This window comes from Brassica rapa, chromosome A02 (assembly GCF_000309985.2).
Source record: "Brassica rapa cultivar Chiifu-401-42 chromosome A02, CAAS_Brap_v3.01, whole genome shotgun sequence".
In the NCBI taxonomy this organism is placed as follows: Eukaryota; Viridiplantae; Streptophyta; class Magnoliopsida; order Brassicales; family Brassicaceae; genus Brassica; species Brassica rapa.
The window spans coordinates 29,304,632-29,323,016 of record NC_024796.2 but is presented as its reverse complement, the minus strand read 5'-3'; the positions used below and the strand labels follow the sequence as shown (position 1 = coordinate 29,323,016).

The 18,385-nt window shown below is 38.3% G+C and overlaps 3 protein-coding genes across 3 annotated transcripts; 2 read left to right on the top strand and 1 right to left on the bottom strand.

Moving 5' to 3' along the window:
* The first annotated feature begins 1,903 nt into the window (after positions 1-1,903).
* Positions 1,904-3,106, top strand: LOC103855078. Its single transcript, XM_033284592.1, has 2 exons — positions 1,904-2,222; positions 2,328-3,106. Exons 1-2 carry the CDS (start codon positions 2,213-2,215, stop codon positions 2,945-2,947), a joined length of 630 nt encoding a protein of 209 aa, XP_033140483.1. The 5' UTR covers positions 1,904-2,212; the 3' UTR covers positions 2,948-3,106.
* A 206-nt stretch (positions 3,107-3,312) lies between these two features.
* LOC103854861 lies at positions 3,313-5,419 on the bottom strand. Its single transcript, XM_009131819.3, has 3 exons — positions 4,158-5,419; positions 3,880-4,059; positions 3,313-3,803 (listed from the first exon to the last, which is right to left on the bottom strand). Exons 1-3 carry the CDS (start codon positions 4,174-4,176, stop codon positions 3,451-3,453), a joined length of 552 nt encoding a protein of 183 aa, XP_009130067.1. The 5' UTR covers positions 4,177-5,419; the 3' UTR covers positions 3,313-3,450.
* Positions 5,420-10,457: 5,038 nt separating this feature from the next.
* On the top strand, positions 10,458-17,185 carry LOC108870807. The gene is made up of 4 exons (XM_033285328.1): positions 10,458-10,550; positions 10,587-11,042; positions 11,224-12,112; positions 16,834-17,185. Exons 1-3 carry the CDS (start codon positions 10,458-10,460, stop codon positions 11,311-11,313), a joined length of 639 nt encoding a protein of 212 aa, XP_033141219.1. The 3' UTR covers positions 11,314-12,112; positions 16,834-17,185.
* Positions 17,186-18,385: the final 1,200 nt, after the last annotated feature.

Sequence of the window (18,385 nt, the reverse complement as noted above, 5' to 3'; positions counted from 1 at the left end):
AGAGAGATGAGTAAAACACTGATTTTGACTTGGATTATTGCTGTCACATGTTAAGAAACATTTTTGTTTGTCTCTCGTTGTAGAGAAAAAAAAGAGAGTCACTTGTTCAAATGGATTAACGAAGCTTTGCTAGATGAGATGGAATGGTAGGTTCAAAACATAAGGTACTTGTAGATAATGTGAAAGAGCTGCAAAAAAAAAACATGACGGATCAATTTGAATTGCAAAAGAAAGGGCTTGAAAATATAGAAGATGAGATGAGGATTAAGAGTGGCGAGATTGCACTACTTGGGAAGATGAAAGAAGAGATGTTGGTGTTGTATTGCGTTATAGAACATGTGCTATGGTAAATTTCCTTATAGAAAATTATGTTTTTGGGAAAAGTTATAAAACATCGTAATGATTATTAACTCATAAACCATTATAAAGTAAAATTTTATATCTGTATATTTATTTTTGGCAAGAATTTTTGAAATATATTAATAACATATCCTTTATATACTAAAGCACAAGTCACTTTACCAATCAAATCTTGACACATGGAATATGTTTAAAACAAAAAAAAAACTAAATAAAATACAAAAGTATTTCGATTCCCATTTTTCTAAATTCCTAATAACTAAATTCCTATTTTTTCTCAGATTATCGACACCACGTTCAAAAAGATCCTCAACACTATGTAAAAGTTTAAAACTTTTTTACCTTCTATATAAATTTCCATCTATTAATTTGTTCTTTGTTCAATCTCTTTCTCTTCTACATTTTATCTTCTTCTCCATCGCTTCATTTTTTTATCAGGCGTTCATATTTAAAATGATTAAATTAAAAACTACAGATTAAGACAGAAGAAAAAAACATATAAATAAACAGAGAAAGAAGGACGCTTGGAAATTGGAATGGAAAACCAGTCCAGGTAAAAAAGAAGTAGCACAATAATTTCATCTTCATCGTTTCATATTTTGGGACTGAGGTTTTGACTGATGCAAAATAATAATTCGTACATGGTTTTGGTTTATGATTACTCTTAATTTAGATTCAGTTTCCTTCTTTTATCAATCAATATTATCTTCTTCTTTTTTTTTTCATATTTCAAGTTAGAAATATATACAAAGATAACAAAATGATTTTAAAACAAAAATGAAGAAATTCTTTTTGTTAATTGAAGTTATTTGATTCTTATAGTGTATTAAAAGAAAAAAAAAAGAATACAAATATGCGATGAACTGAAGTGTATTCGGCTAGAAGGTTTTAAAATCCAGGTTAGTGAAACTAAAAAAAAGCCAAGCTTTTCATTGCTCAAATTCATCATGTTAAATTTTTTTTTCATGAAATTTTTCTTCTAGCCTACTTAAACTTTTTTTCTTTAGATATGGTCAAAAATAGAAAAAGATAAAACTTAAACAAAGTATGCCAATAACAAATTCACAATGAATTAAACTTAAACAAAGTATGCAAACTTAAATCACTTTATCGTGTCGTGATAGTTAGTTGTGATAGTGATGACAATTCAAATAAATAAAATGATATTAACCTTTTTCGTTATAAATTCCACACATATATTAGAAAAAACAATATCATATAAAATGATGTTCGTGCTTAGCACGAGAAATATACTAGTATATATATATATCACACTAATTAAAAATAAAGCAAATACAACTACATTATATTTTACATTAATTTATATACCATATTTATATGTGTATATATATATATGTTAAAATAAATTATAAGTGTGCATAAAAAATACCAAAAAAATATTAGTCAATTAAAATTTTTTTTGTTGATGATTAAAATGCTTTAAAATAGACGTGTCAACTCTATAGAGAAATTAAAATGTTGATGTGAAAAGTCATATTTTGTAGTATTATAGTGTTGACTATATAGTATAGAGATTGCAAAATTATGTTTTTTTTCCTACAAAATTCTAAACCATATTTTCTGTTAAAATAATAAAATTGTGTATAAAATCATGTTTTTCTAATAAATGAATAAAAATCATGTTTAGGCAAAAAAAAAAACTAACAAAATATGTGTGTTTTTATTTATTTTAGAAACCTTAATTTCCCATCAAGGACGTACCTAAAGATGGAGGTAAAAACACTAGAATAAAAAAAACACCCACTCCTTTTATCGACAGCCATCTAACCCTAGAATTCCCCCTTCTTCCTTGTCTGAGTCTAATAAGTTCCGATCCATATCCGTCGAAACCATGGTCGTCCGTAAGATATATATATCTCTCTCTCTTTCTTGGTAGTTATTTATTAGATCTGATTTGCTTATTTGTTAATAATCACCCTCGCTCGCTCGCTCGTGCATTCATGCAGATGGTTGGACAGGCGTCTTCTGGGACATGGATGACTTCCCACTCCCTCCTGGTCTCGATGTAGATCAGTTTGTTAAGAATGTCGAGTTAGCTATATCGAATGCGGGCGCTCTTGGTGAAGTGGAGTTCTTTGCTTATAGTAGTTCGGATTCCTTTGATTATGGTCGATATCTCGAGTCCATGTCCTTCACTCCAGCTAAAGTTGTCGGTAAACGTTCAAGGTTTTATCGTTTGATACATCGCATGCTTAACTGGGTTCACAAACGTCAACAGTATGGAGGCAAAAAAAATTTGTTGGTGATTGCAAAGGCTATGCCAGGGGAAGATAACATTAACCTGATCAGTTTTCTTGACGAAATGATTGTTAGAGATCATAATGTTTTCACAGTAGTTCCTGAGGGTTGCTCACCAGAAAATTTTGATTATCCTGAGCCAATTTTAGCTTGGTATTGGTCAGACTTATGTTCTGGAAACAGATCCATCGACCTTTCTTCTGCATATCCTACTGATGATGATGATGATGATGATGATGATGATGATGATGATGATTCCGGACCAGGTGTGAAACGTGCAAGTGAAACTCATGCTGCTGGTTCTGCTAGGAAACTTCTTCAGAACTAGTTAGCAGCATGATAAATACTTTTGTTTATATCAAAATTTGGTTTGTTGTTGTGCTTTTCTAACGCTGTGTTCTTGTAGCTGTTGTGCTTCTAACGCTGTCTTCTTGCTTTTGCGTAAACTCTATGGTTTTGTGTTGAAATGATTTGCTTCCAGAAGCTCCTAATGCTTTAATCATATACCAACATCTTTGGCATAAATCATATGTTACATAATATAATCTGTGAGCTATATTTGTTGTAGATCGTCTTTAAACTTGCCATTTACGCACTCGTTTGTTTTGATTTAACAGTTATAAATTCTTCAATTAATGGGAGCAGAAAAAAGTATCTGGCTCTATGAAATTACACAAGCAGAAAATGGGAAAAAAAAGGTTGCAACTGCAAAATCATCAAATTGAACCCACATAGTTGTTGCAGATGAGAGATTATTACACAAAAATATTAAAGATACACATTATTCTTGGAATCAAACATTTAAGTTCAGATACATTATTATTCTTGGAATCAAATCTCAGCCCAGGCGCGCTCAAAGGGAGCTTTGCAACGCAATGAAGATAACTTCTCTGAGGACATGGGCTTTTTTCCAGCCAGTAGATCTTTCCATATCCATATAAAGCTTGCACTAGGAAGCTTCACACGCTTTATTTTCTCCTTTTCGTAATCATCAGCCAGTACCCAGAGACAATTATTAGCAGGTGATCTCAAATTCCTAGAAACGTAGACAAAGTCTGTATCTTCGTCTATGTTTTCTGCGATTACCATCACATTTTTTGGGGTACAAGCAGACAAGCGAGTTGTGTCCAATTCCCATAGACCAATGTCCACTAACATCCTATTAAGTCTCGAAAATTTCTCCGCTGTAAATACATAAAAATAAATAAATAAATAGCACATGAAATAAGAAAAGAAGGGGGGGGGGGGTTCGAAGCAAACTTTTAAGTAGGAAGGTGACTCCATCACCCAGATTGTCCGGTTTCTTCTCACCATAAGCCCTGATTTTTAGCTCACCAGTATAACCATTGCTGACAAGAACTGATCTGAGAGTCTCGAGATAAGAGCGATCGGTACGGATAGGGAAGTCAGTCACGTCCCAGAAGACCTCTGTGTCCGCATCTACGATCCGAAACAAAAACTAGGAAACCATTAGATCGATCGATTAATCTTAGAGAGGTACAAGACAAACAAACCCCGAGAAAGAGGTAACATCTTACCGGAGAAGTTGTTGACCATGGTTTCCAAGGATGAATTTGAGATGAAAAACGAATTAGGGTTAGATGAGGGGGAAAGTCGACGGTCTTTATATATGGACCCCGGCCCAGCACAGTCATTTTTGGCATCATGTGCAACAATAAAAAAAAAATTAAATTGAAATTGTATTTAGGGCATACCCCGAGTGTATGATAATTTGATGTGGACTGATAGTTTCAAAATTTGGAACACAAGTCTTGAGATAGTTAGCAATGTCAAAGATTATATACATCAAAAGAAAAAGAGGATAAGAAAGAAGAGTGTGGGAATTTCTAAAACAACACAAGCCACGTGCAAAGCAAGGACCGAGTGAGCGACATCATGGGAAAGCTAACGTTACAAAGATTAAACACGGGAATGAAAATAACAAAGCAAGAATGAAACAAATGATCAAGAGGGGAGAAACAACATGGCAATGGCGTTTGATGTTCTGTACACACATACGTTGATGCATGGAGTTGAACGTTTTCATGTGATTAAAACGGCGGTCGTGACGGGTGAAGTAGATGGAGTTTGGCTCAATACCAAGGCTGTGGTCAGCAGGCACAGTGATACCCAAATTAAAAAAAAACAAAGCCTCATCACCTAGAGAATCAACCTCAACAAGCCATGTATCTAAGGTCCCCGGTCTAGATCTTTAGCATCCCTCTTGTACATGCGAAAGATCCTAGGCTTTCAAGAGGTTGGCTCGTAAGCTCTGATATAGAGAAACAAGGGATCCCCTGATGTTGGAACACCAATGTTAAAGCTATATGAGAAGGCCTTATCTCCATACATTGCTTTCTCATCAGCCTCACTCATTGATCTTGGCATCGCCATTGGAAACTTATGTACTTACGTGTGGAGAGGAAGTAAAGATTATAACCTTTGAGAACAAAATCATAAACGCCTTGTAACTCCCTGCGAACATCCATATGTAATGTAATCTCACGTTAATGAACATCGCCTTTCTTAAAAAACCCTAAGTACTAGCAGTTCGAAACTCTCCTCACCACAACATAGTCTCTATTCTTATCGTCTACCCACATGAGACCCCTAAGGTCTTTGCTAGTGTGATGACCCCAAGCAAAAGCAGTACCTCGCTTAATTAAATTCTCCTTGAATTTGTTTTCTCCCCCACGTTTAATCTCATGAGGACCACCTCTGGGTGTCTCTAGATGTGGGAGTACAATCCTCTGGTGGCTAACGCCTAAACACGTCTATGATGTAGAGATCAGATCTAGGATCTACCACAATTTTAGTGTTCTTGATGTAAACTCAGATTTCTCATTAATGGATAAAGGTTGTTACAATCTGTTTATATACAAACGTAACTAACTAAACCAAGAATAACCAACTAGTTTACATCATAATTAGATTGATAATAAACCGGACATTCCAGAGCCCTTAACCAACTACACTAAAAGCCCCCCTCAAGATGGAGATATGAAGATATTAGTCATTCCCATCTTGCCAATGAGGTCTCTGAAAGGTGCAGGGTGCAACGCTTTCGTCAATGTATCAGCTAGCTGATTCCCAGTCTTGACAAACATCGTTTTGAGAAAGCCACATTCAATAGCCTCTCGAGTCTTGTAACAATCCAGTTCAATCCACTTAGTTCTCTCATGGAATACAGAATTGTTAGCAATGTGTAAAGCTGAGGTGTTATCACAATAGAGATAAGCTGGAGGTTGAAATGGAACTCGAAACTCAAGAAGTAACCGAGCTAACCAGATCATCTCCTTCGTTGCTAAGGCCATAGCTCTGAACTCTGCTTCAGCCGTACTACAAGACACTGTGTCTTGCTTCTTAGATCTCCAAGACACCAAGGAATCACCTATGAACATACAGATACCACTCACTGATCTTCTTGTATCTTTACATGCTGCCCAATCAAAATCCGAAAACCCACGGAGATCAAACTTGTTATCAGCTGGATAAAACAACCCTTGACCAACCGTGCCCTTTAGATACCTCAAAACTTTATATGCTGCGTTGAGATGAATATCTGTAGGAGCATGAGAGAATTGACACAAGGTGTTTACCGCATAAGAGATATCAGGTCTTGTTGTATGGAGATACATCAACTTCCCAATCAACTTTCTATAAGAAGAAGAATCTGATAATGGAACTCCTTCTTCAAGAGAGAATTTGATACTCGGATCCATTGGTATAGTAGAAGGTTTGCATCCAAGAAGTCCCGTTGTAGATAGTAGCTCCAAAATGTACTTTCGTTGACACACTGATATCCCTTTAGACGATCTTGCTATCTCCAGACCAAGAAAGTATTTAGCTGGACCAAGATCTCTCAGCTTGAAATGAGATTGTAACCCTGCAATGAACCTCTTGATCATACTATCATCATTACTGACAACTAGTATATCATCCACATAAACCAGAACTCCCATTATAACACCATCCTTGTAACGCATGAACAGAGTATGATCTGAATGTGATTTAGAGAATCCCATTCCAGTTAAGGTAGTGGAGAGCTTAAGAAACCATTGTCTTGAAGCCTGTTTCAACCCATATATCGACTTGTGTAGTTTACACACTGCATTCTTGGGAAGAACTTCTCCTGTAATCTCCTCATAACCCGGTGGGATCTTCATGTATATCTCTTCAGTAAGATCACCATTCAAGAAAGCATTTGAAATATCCAATTGATGTACTGACCAGTTCATCTTAGCCGCTAGAAGCAAAAGCATGCGAACAGAGGTGTGTTTGGCAACAGGTGAAAAGGTTTCCTCATAATCTAACCCTTCCTGTTGAGTAAACCCCTTTGCAACTAATCTTGACTTCGGTCTCTCAATTGTACCATCAGCATTGTATTTGATTGTATTCACCCACTTACAACCAATTGCTTTCTTATCCGGAGGTAGAGTAGTAATACTCCATGTCGCTGTTCTTGTCATAGCTCCAATCTCCACTCCCATTGAATCAATCCAAACCTTATGACCCTTTGCTTCTGAATATGTTTGTGGGATGAAGTCTTTGGTGATTGTATTAATGAAAGCACGGAAAGGCTCAGATAGTAATGAATAAGAAATATAGTTTGACATAGGGAATGGAATATTAGAAGTAGTATTATAACAGTGAAAGTCCTGCAAGTGTTTAGGGGGTTTCTTTTGTCTGTGAGACTTTGATTCGAAAGAAATCACAGTCTCTGAAGATGATACATCAGGATTTAGATGTACATCAGATGATGATGTTTCAGAGGAAACAACATCAGGGGTTGCAGGTGAATGAAAATGAGGAAAGAAGTCTTTGGTCATGTCTTTGATGTTAGACGATGCCAAAGGGAAAATATCCTCATGAAAAAGAACATGTCTCGAGACAGAAACGGCATGTGTCTCTATATCTAACAGCTTATACCCTTTATATCCAGAAGGATAGCCTAAGAAAATGCAAGCTCTAGCCCGTGGTTCAAACTTATGTCTACCCTTAGGAGAAGTAGAACAATAACATAAACACCCAAAGCTTTTCAAAGAATGATAGTCAGGGGTTTTGTTAGTTAGTTTCTCATACGGTGACTTGTTTTCTAGGACAGGAGTAGGAAGTCTATTAATAAGAAAGACGGCTGTTAACACGCAATCACCCCAAAACTCTAGAGGAATATTTGATTGAAACAAAAGAGATCTAGCTACATTCAAGATGTGTTGATGCTTTCTCTCGACTACTGAGTTTTGTTGAGGTGTTTCAGGACAAGAGTGATATGCAACAATGCCTTTCTCAAGAAATAAAGCAGTAAATTTCAACTCATGAGCATTATCAGATCTAACTGCTTGAACTTTAAGCTTGTATTGAGTTTCTATCATGGCTATAAACCCGGGAAATATATGCAAGACATCAGACTTGTTTTTCATCAAATATATCCAAGTAGCTCTACTATGATCATCTACAATTGTCAAGAAATATCTATGATCATCAACTGTGGGTACTGAGAATGGTCCCCATGTGTCTATGTGAACAAGTTCAAATGGTTTAGTACAAATGTTATTTCTAGATTTGAAAGGTAAATGTTTCTGTTTTGCAAGATGACAGATATGACAAACATGTGAACTCTGTTTTTCATTCTTTAACCCTTTGAAACGCAACAAATCAGAAAGAACATCAAACTTTGAGCTAGATGGATGACCCAATCTATTATGCCAAGTAGATGAATCAATAGTAAAGCTAGAACATACCGGTGGAAATGAACAAGTAGTAGACACATCTTGTAAACAAACTGACTGAGTATTTTTATTGAAATCCATGACGTATAAATTCCCAACTTGACTACCTTGACCAATCATCAATTCCCGTGTAAGTTCCTGAATAAACCATTGATCAGAAGTAAAGCTCACTTTAGAATTCAAAGTCTTTGTTAAGACACTAACACTGATCAAGTTGAATTTAAACTCAGGAATAAACAGAACATTATGCAGAGATATATCATCAGTTAGTTGAATGAAACCTATGCCTTCTATATGAACCGTGTATCCATTAGGAAGAGTGACATAAATATTCTCTAATGATCTATATTCTACATAAAGATCTTTAGTATGAGAAACGTGATGAGTTGCCCCTGAATCTAATACCCAAGCTCTAAGAGACACAGCCGGTTCTGTAGATACTGAAGAAACGAGCATGTCATAGTAAGATTTGGAATATAGATCAAGGAAAGTACCTGAAATCTGTGAGATAACAGGCACAGAAGTTGAAGTCGAAGCAAAGGATTTGTCAGGTAAGGATTCAATCTGTGAGCCGTGAAGTTTGGAACTAAGATAAGAAATCATGGTCTGAATCTGATCTCTAGACATATCTTCCTTCAAATGATCTGGCTTCTCTGTTTGTTGTTCTGAGACAACCTGAACTGGTAGAGTAGCCAGATTAGTGGAACCAATGGTCTGAGGTTTCTTCCACTTCGGAGGACCAGAACCCGGAGGGTAACCATGTAGTTTGTAGCATTTATCAGCTGTGTGACCCATCTTGTGGCAATGAGAACATTTAGGTTTCTGGTAGCCAGTTTGAGCCAAGAGAGTATGAGGTTGCTCAACAAGATTAGTAGACTGAATCTGAAATGCAGACGGATTAGCTATGCTCTTCAAGGAGTGACCAACGGATCGCTGACTCTCATCTTGATCAAGCATGTTATATATCTCTGTTAATCCCGGTCGTGGCTTCATGTTTAAGATCTGTCCACGAATGTTGGCAAAACTATCATTAAGCCCCATGAGGAACTGAATGATCCTGCTCGTCTCAGCTTCTTCTACCAGCTCCTTGACATGATCACAATTACAACGCTTCACAGTAGTAGTTCTTGTGTTTGCTAACTGCTCCCACAACGTCTTCTTCTTCGTGTAATATGTTGACAGATCAAGGTTCTCCTGCTTCAAGGTCATGATAGATTGTTCGAGTTGATACTTCCTCGGAAGATTACTCACTCGAAACCTCAAATACAAATCATTCCACATCTCAACTGCATCCTCATAGTACAGAATACTATCATATATCTCCTTATTCACTACATTCAACAACCACGCCTTCACCATACTGTTACATCTACTCCAAATCTTGAACAATTTGTCAGCAATATCTGGCCTAGGAAGCGATCCATCAACGAAGCTCAATTTGTTCTTCGCATCCAAACTCATTCGCATAGCAATAGACCAGTTATTATAGTTCGTTCCATCTAAAACATGAGTGACAATGGAGAGACCTGGATGATCAGCCGAGTGAAGGAAGAACGGACTGTGAACGTCGAAGATCGGAAAAGGCGAATGACGATCGCGAGTGTTCGTCATTTCAGGATGTGGAGTCATCACGATCTCATTTGCAGCTAGAGGAGTCGATATCGGAGATTGATTCGGGGAAGTAGGTGTACGTCCTCTCGCCTTTCTTCCTTGCTTCACCATTGTAGAGAATCGGAGCTCGAAGATGATGATATGAGATCACAGAGAAGTTCGCAAAGGTGATTTGGAGACTTCCGAGATCAAATCAGCAACAGAAGTAGCTTCCGATCAAGATTCCGATGATGAAAACGGCGAGAAAAGAGAAGAGAATCGACGAATCTGAGCTCAATCAAAGAAATTTTCGCGGAAAAGCTCTGATACCATTTTAGTGTTCTTGATGTAAACTCAGATTTCTCATTAATGGATAAAGGTTGTTACAATCTGTTTATATACAAACGTAACTAACTAAACCAAGAATAACCAACTGGTTTACATCATAATTAGATTGATAATAAACCGGACATTCCAGAGCCCTTAACCAACTACACTAAAACACAAGGAACCACGTACATGAGTTTCATAGGAATTGATACCCCGAAAGGTCACACTTCGCCACCTAAAACCTATCTTCTTTTGGGTTGTAGAGACGACAACCACCCTCTTGTGGACATAGCATCAGTAACGGAGATCTGAATCGAGGCCGCAACGGTTGCTTGGAACACAAGTACCAGTTCGAACACATTGCAAGATCCTAAACATATAAACGTCGGATTAAAATACATTCTCAATGGGGTGGATTGTACCAGTAAGATTCTCGCGGCCAAACTCTGCAATGCTGCAGATGTAATCAGGGCAATGACGGAAAATGGACAGAACATTGCCAATGGAGTGGTTTGTAGAAACATGACGCTAAACACAATGCCAATGGATGAGAATCTGTTGAAAATCGTCAGAAAGTATGAAGAAAGGATCATGTTGAAGGAGTCTGATCTTCTACCAAGGATCTCCAAGAAGAAAACAAGAAGACGTGGTGCCTTGTTGAAAAATGTGAACACAGATAAGCATTTGGTTTGTTCTATGGACTGGCAAGGTCCACCACCATGGGATTCATCTTTAGGAGGTGATGGCTGTCCTAAATTTCTCTTGGATGTGATGGTGATTGGACAAATCTCTGCCAATCTTGTGTTTATTAAACTACTGATCCTAGATTTATTTCACTAAATAGAATTATATAATGTGACTGTACTATATTTGTGAAATATAGTTTCTTGAATTCAACCATTTTGATATTGTCCATGTGGTAATCATACTATATGCTTATAAAAAAACTCTCTAGGTTAAAGGTTTAGCGAAACATGTGCGTTGTGTGGGGATTGATGCTGCAGTTCCACCCTCAAAGAAGCCAGATTCAAGGACTTTCCCCTAAGCTAGTATTAATAAATTTTGATGGCATGGGGTTGATCACAATATCTTTCTGAGTTAATTAACTCCGTTGTTGATTTGTTGACACAGGGAGTTGCTTGATCAAGCATTGAAAGAAAACATAGTTCTATTGACAAGAGATACTAAATTGTTGAGACACCAAGATTTGGCTAAGCATCAAATATATAGAGTCAAGAGGCTTCTTAAATGAGCAGATTCTTGAGGAACAACAATGTTAATTCTTCTGAACTGTGATGCGGCATGTTTTGATTGTCTGGATTTATTTATTAAAAAGGAGGCTGACCTGCAAGTTTTTCCTTAGAGAGTAGGATCTTTCTTAAGACATCTAATTATGAAATAGCTACAAATAACTAGTTGATCTTTATCCACTACCACCTTGCTTCCTTGCTTGATAATTTATTTCATGGGCATTCTTGGATTCATACTTGGCCAATAGAGTCTCCTGCATTCATTGTGGAACCAGTTTTCTTATATTCAGTGGAATAGTTGTGGATATAATCTGAGAGTTACCACTGAAACAATTAAGCTGAACAGGTGATAGAGACTTTCCAGCTAAAGATCAGCGAGAATCAATTGATGTCAAGATGCACGAAATGCAATGGGAGATTTATTCAGAAACCGCTGACCATTGAAGAAGCTATTGAAGCAGCAAAGGGTTTCCAAAGAATATCAAACTGCTTAGTTAACAAAAAAATGGAGTTTTGGCAGTGCATGAACTGCCATCAGCTCTACTGGGAGGTAAAGTTCCAATCTCTTACCGTCTTGCCATGTCAACGTAGTCTGTTGGAGTAAGCTTGAAAAGAAAAGAAGATTGAGATGCAAGGCATTATCCTAATCCTACCGAGTCATGGAGATAGACACATAATATTATTAGGAGTTATCTAAAGTTATGTAATCTATTAGGATTAGGATAAACACAAGCTCTATATAAAAGTTGATGTCGTGTGTGACAGTGCTTGGTAGAGTTTGGGGATTGAGCTTGAGTTTTGAGTTAGTTTCTCAAGTTAATAATAAGCGAGTTATACTTATTTGGTCCTTGAATTCTATATTTGGTATCAGAGCACTAAGGTTCAGAAGAGATGAGTGGTGATATCGTCATGGCGACGAATTTGAATCCAAAAGAAGGAGGAGGATCTTCATCTATAAAGTGCCCAATGCTTAACTCAACAAACTATACAGTATGGGCAATAAGGATGAAGATAGCTCTTAAAGTACACAAAGTCTGGGAAGCCATTGAAGATGAAGCAGCCGAAGGAGAGAAGAATAACATGGCAATGGCGCTACTACTTCAATCTATACCGGAGGCGTTAATACTTCAAGTCGGTGAGCTTGATACCGCAAAGAAAGTATGGGAGGCAATTAAAACCAGACACATCGGAGCTGAGAGAGTCAAAGAAGCACGGTTGCAAACATTGATGAGTGAGTTTGATCGCCTCAAGATGAAAGATACAGAGTCAGTTGATGATTTTGGAGGCAAATTGGCTGAAATTGCATCAAAGTCTGCAGCCCTAGGTGTTAACATCGAAGAACCGAAGATGGTGAAGAAATTCTTAAGTGGTCTCCCACGGAGGAAGTACATCCATATTGTGGCATCATTAGAGCAAGTATTAGACCTAAATAATACTAGCTTTGAAGATATCATGGGTCGTATGAAGGCTTATGAGGAGAGGATACATGAGGATGAGGAACAATCTGATGATCAACCGAAGCTGATGTACTCAAACGATGATTTACGTGAGACACAAGTCACACATCCATCTCGTGACTACAACAAAGATCAACGTGACTACAGCAGAGATTACAGAGGACGTGGCAGAGGTGGAAGGCCTTACCATAGAGGGAGAGGCAGAGGAAGATACAATGGAGGCAGAGACACATCAAGGGTAATGTGCTATAGGTGTGATAAGATGGGTCATTATGCCTCTGATTGCCCAGATCGTCTTCTCAAGCTACAAGAAACATTGGAGAATGACAATGGTGATACACAGGATGCAGACGAGTTGATGATGCACGAAGTTGTCTACCTAAATGAGAAGAATTGCTTGCCGGAGAAGTATGAGACAAATGATGATACAGAGGACATATGGTACTTAGATAATGGAGCTAGTAATCATATGACGGGTGATAGGAGATACTTCTCAGTGATGGATAAGACAATTACTGGAAAAGTAAGGTTTGGTGATGATTCGCGAATCGACATCAAAGGAAAAGGTACTATCTCGTTTGTAGACATGAAGGGAGAAGCAAGGAAAATGAATGATGTGTACTACATACCTGAGCTAAAAAGCAATATCATTAGCTTAGGTCAAGCAACAGAGTCAGGCTGTGACATACGTTTGAGAGGAGAACACCTAACTATGCATGATCAGCACGGGAGACTACTTGTGAAAGCAAACAGGTCGAAGAATCGACTATATAAGGTACGGATGGGGATAAAAGACACAACACAACTTCACTTGAGCGAGATAAGCAAATCAAACAGATGGCATGCGAGACTTGGGCATGTCAACACTGCAACCATGAGGATCATGATACAAAAGGAACTTGTCAGCGGCGTCTCAAATGTCAACGTTATCAAAGATGTGTGCTCATCATGTTTGCTTGGGAAACACGCAAGAAAGACGTTCCCTCAGGCAACAACATACAGAGCAACCAGACCATTGGAGTTGATACACGGCGACCTCTGTGGTCCTATAACACCAGGCACGATGGGAGGAAATAGATATATCTTTGTAGTCATTGATGACCACACAAGATACATGTGGATAAGCTTACTTAAGGAGAAAAGTGAAGCATTTGAGAAATTTAAAAAGATGAGAGGAGTAATGGAACAAGAAACGGGAAGAAGCATAACTACATTCAGGACTGATCGAGGTGGTGAGTTCATATCACACGAATTCAACTCATACTGCGAGGATAATGGCATCAAGAGGCATCTCACGGCTCCGTACACGCCACAACAGAACGGAGTGGTTGAGAGAAGGAACAGGACACTCATGGAGATGGCTAGGAGCATCCTGAAGCACATGCACATGCCTAGTTATTTATGGGGTGAGTCTGTGAGGCACGCGACGTATCTGATCAACAGAATAGCGACGAGATCCCTTCAGAATCAAACCCCTTATGAGGCACTGCGAGGAAAGCGACATTTACGCATATTTGGCTGCATCTGCTATGCCAAAGTTGAGAAGCCACACCTGAGAAAGCTGGATGACCGGTCTAGAATGCTTGTTCATCTTGGAACAGAACCCGGCTCCAAAGCGTACAGATTACTTGATCCAGAGAAGAAAAGAGTAACAGTAAGTCGTGATGTAGTATTTGATGAAACCAAAGGATGGAACTGGAAGAGAATTGATGGAGAACTAAGAAACTATGACGATTTCAACGTGGTACTGGGAGAGTTTGGAAACCATGGACTAGCAAAGCCAGTCGATCAAGTCCACTGCCAAGCACTAGAACAAGGTAGCAGCAGCAAAGAGGAAGAGATTCAACATGATGAAGCTGAGACTATGGATACAAATGATATACACATCGAGGAAGAGGAAGAAAGTGGTCACGAGACAAGAGAACTTCCTCGACGAAGTGAAAGACAAACGTCAAGGCCAAAATACCTTGAGGACTATGTTTTGCTTGCTGATGAAGAAGGAGAGATGCTCCTGCTGTGCCTAAATGAAGAGCCAAGAAACTTTGAAGAAGCAAAACAGCTGAAGGAATGGATAGAGGCTTGCAAGGACGAACTACAGTCTATTGAGAAGAATAAAGTATGGAGTCTGGTTGATCTTCCAATAGGTGTGAAGCCGATAGGACTGAGATGGCTGTTCAAGATCAAATTCAATTCAGATGGTACTATCAAGAAATACAAGTCACGCCTAGTAGCTAAGGGATATGTGCAGCAGTATGGGATAGACTATGAGGAAGTCTTTGCGCCTGTGGCTCGACTCGAAACAATTAGGCTGCTGGTGAGTATTGCTGCAACTAGAGGATGGGAGGTTCACCATCTAGACGTCAAAACGGCATTTTTGCATGGGGACTTAAAAGAGATAGTCTATGTGACACAACCAGAGGGTTTTGAAGTGAAAGGAAGTGAGAAGGTGTACAAACTCCACAAGGCACTATACGGATTGAAGCAGGCTCCTAGGGCGTGGAACAATAAACTCAATGGGATCCTACTTGACTTAGGGTTTACAAAGTGTTCCAAAGAACCCTCTGTCTACAGAAAGACGGTCAAAGCTAACATACTAGTGGTGGCAGTGTATGTTGACGACTTGTTCATCACTGGAGCTAGCTCAAACATCATTAACGATTTCAAATCAGAGATGGCTTCCAAGTTTGATATGAGTGATTTAGGAAAGTTGAGCTACTACCTTGGAATAGAAGTATGCCAAGAAGAAGGTCATATAACTCTGAATCAAAGGAGATACGCGCTAAGAATCTTGGAAGAAAGCGGCATGAAGAACTGCAACATGTCACATATACCTATGGAGCATGGCTTGAAACTTGAGAAATCAATTGAAGAAGAAGACATAGATGCAACAAGCTACCGGAGAAACGTTGGGTGCCTAAGATATCTACTCCACACTAGGCCGGATCTGTCATACACTGTGGGAGTCCTTAGTCGATATATGCAGAGCCCTAAGATGTCACATGGAGCAGCTATGAAGCATGTTCTCAGGTATCTACAAGGGACTACATCACTCGGGCTTGTCTTCACACGATCAGCACCAAAGGTTCCTAGACTTATTGGCTATAGTGATAGCAGCCACAATGTTGACCCCGATGATGGGAGAAGTACAGCAGGGCACATATTCTATCTTGGAGAGAGCTTGATCACGTGGTGCTCTGCCAAGCAAGAAACTGTTGCACTCTCAAGCTGTGAAGCAGAGTTCATGGCTGGAACAGAGGCGGCTAAACAAGCCATATGGCTACAGGAGTTGCTAAGTGAGATCACCGAGGAGCCAGTGCAGAAGGTACTGATCAGGATAGATAATCAGTCAGCTATATCACTCACTAGAAACCCGGTCTTTCACGGAAGGAGCAAGCACATACACTCACGTTACCACTTCATACGTGAATGTGTGGAAAGGGGACAGATCATTGTGGAACATGTCTCAGGTGATCAACAGAAAGTGGACATTCTAACTATAGCTCTAGGGAGAATCAAGTTCAGAGAAATGAGAGAGTTGATTGGGATGCAAGAAGTGACAAAAGAAGATTTCAAGCTTAAGGGGGAGACTGTTGGAGTAAGCTTGAAAAGAAAAGAAGATTGAGATGCAAGGCATTATCCTAATCCTACCGAGTCATGGAGATAGACACATAATATTATTAGGAGTTATCTAAAGTTATGTAATCTATTAGGATTAGGATAAACACAAGCTCTATATAAAAGTTGATGTCGTGTGTGACAGTGCTTGGTAGAGTTTGGGGATTGAGCTTGAGTTTTGAGTTAGTTTCTCAAGTTAATAATAAGCGAGTTATACTTATTTGGTCCTTGAATTCTATATAGTCTACATCCATTTATTGATGTTATATATCATTTGCCCATGAATATTTATCAAAATCAGAAATTTAACTACGAGTTCAAGAAGATACATAAACTGTTGAGGAGATGCTTAATGTTTGTTGTATGGTTGCAGGGAACTCAGTATCATAACGCAGTCCAGAAGTTCATGGATGTATGCAAGTTGAGTGAATGATTCATGTTTTTTTTTTTCTTTTTTTTGCTGAAGAGTTTCATTTTACTTTCTCTTGGCCTTGGTTCCCTCGTCATGTCTGAGCAAACAAGATGTGTTTTGTAATAATATTTTTTTTGGTTTAGAAAAGAAAAACTTTTAACAAGGAAACAGGAAATGAAAGTATTTACTCTTTAACCAAAACAGAAATGATATCAAGTCGATAAGAGAAGTGGCGTACATCACCTGATGACAATAATCTTAAAATCTTGTGAAGCTAGGCAAGAACCATTAGATATGTTATTTACCTACTTGGCAGGACGTTAAGAGGAAGTCATCTGACCCCATACAATTTGAAAATTAGTCTAGTTTTTTATTAAAAATTTTTGTGTTAATCCTAACCCAAAAACATTATTGATCCCTTTCATTTTTGAATTCAATTATAAACTAATAAATGTATAGAAAACTAGAATATATTAGTTAAATTAAATTCTTTAAAATATTTCCAGGAAAAAAGTAAGCTCACTAGAATAAAATAAAACTAATCATTTCTGTTGATTAGTTTATAGCCTTATATTTTTCATCTTCTTCCACTCTTTTTCAGTGTCTATTTTTTTTTGGTAGGAAGATGGGAGAAAACCTCCCAATTTTATTAAAAAGAAAACTTCAAACTCGTCTTTCTGGCGGCCGCTGCCTGTGCGGTCGCCGGATTCACTTCTTCTTTCTCCGTAAGGCTAGCTGTGGGGTGCTTGAGTCTTCTCCAACTGTGGAGATCTTTGTTTTGGTGATGATTTCAACGACGGTGTGTGTGGATTACAAGGAGGTTGTTTCGCTGGACTGGATGGTGGTTTCCTGTCTCGGCCATTGTCTAGGTTCGACTTATCTTCAACTTTCAGTTGCTGTGAAAGTAGTACAGTCTTTCTGAGGGTGGATTTCAGCTTGCTCTTGGTGTATTCGCAGTGGTGGCATGTGGAGGTTGGTGACCCTAGCTTAGGCCCTTGTGAGGGTAAAGGGTTAAGGTCCACTTCTCGTTTTGTATGATGTTATTTTTTAGAACTGCAGGCTCCTGGTGGAGCCATGGTTTTTGTCATTATTTCCGGATCCTTATGGAGCAACGGTCTGTGTCGATCTGTTTCTACCATAATGTTTCAGAACAGAGACGGATCTCCAAAAACTGGTTTCTTTTTAAGCCGCTAATGTGGATAAAAGAAGAGCCAAATTGTTTTAAAAGTCTGTTCTTATGCTTTAACAGTTTGTCCCCTAATCTTGGCAAACATGCGACATGAGATCTTCTTCTTTCATGATGAAGATGCTATCTTGTAGCCTTTGCATTACCCTCACTTCCAATATAGAGTGAAAGCAATAAGGAGCTAAACCCTTTGATGA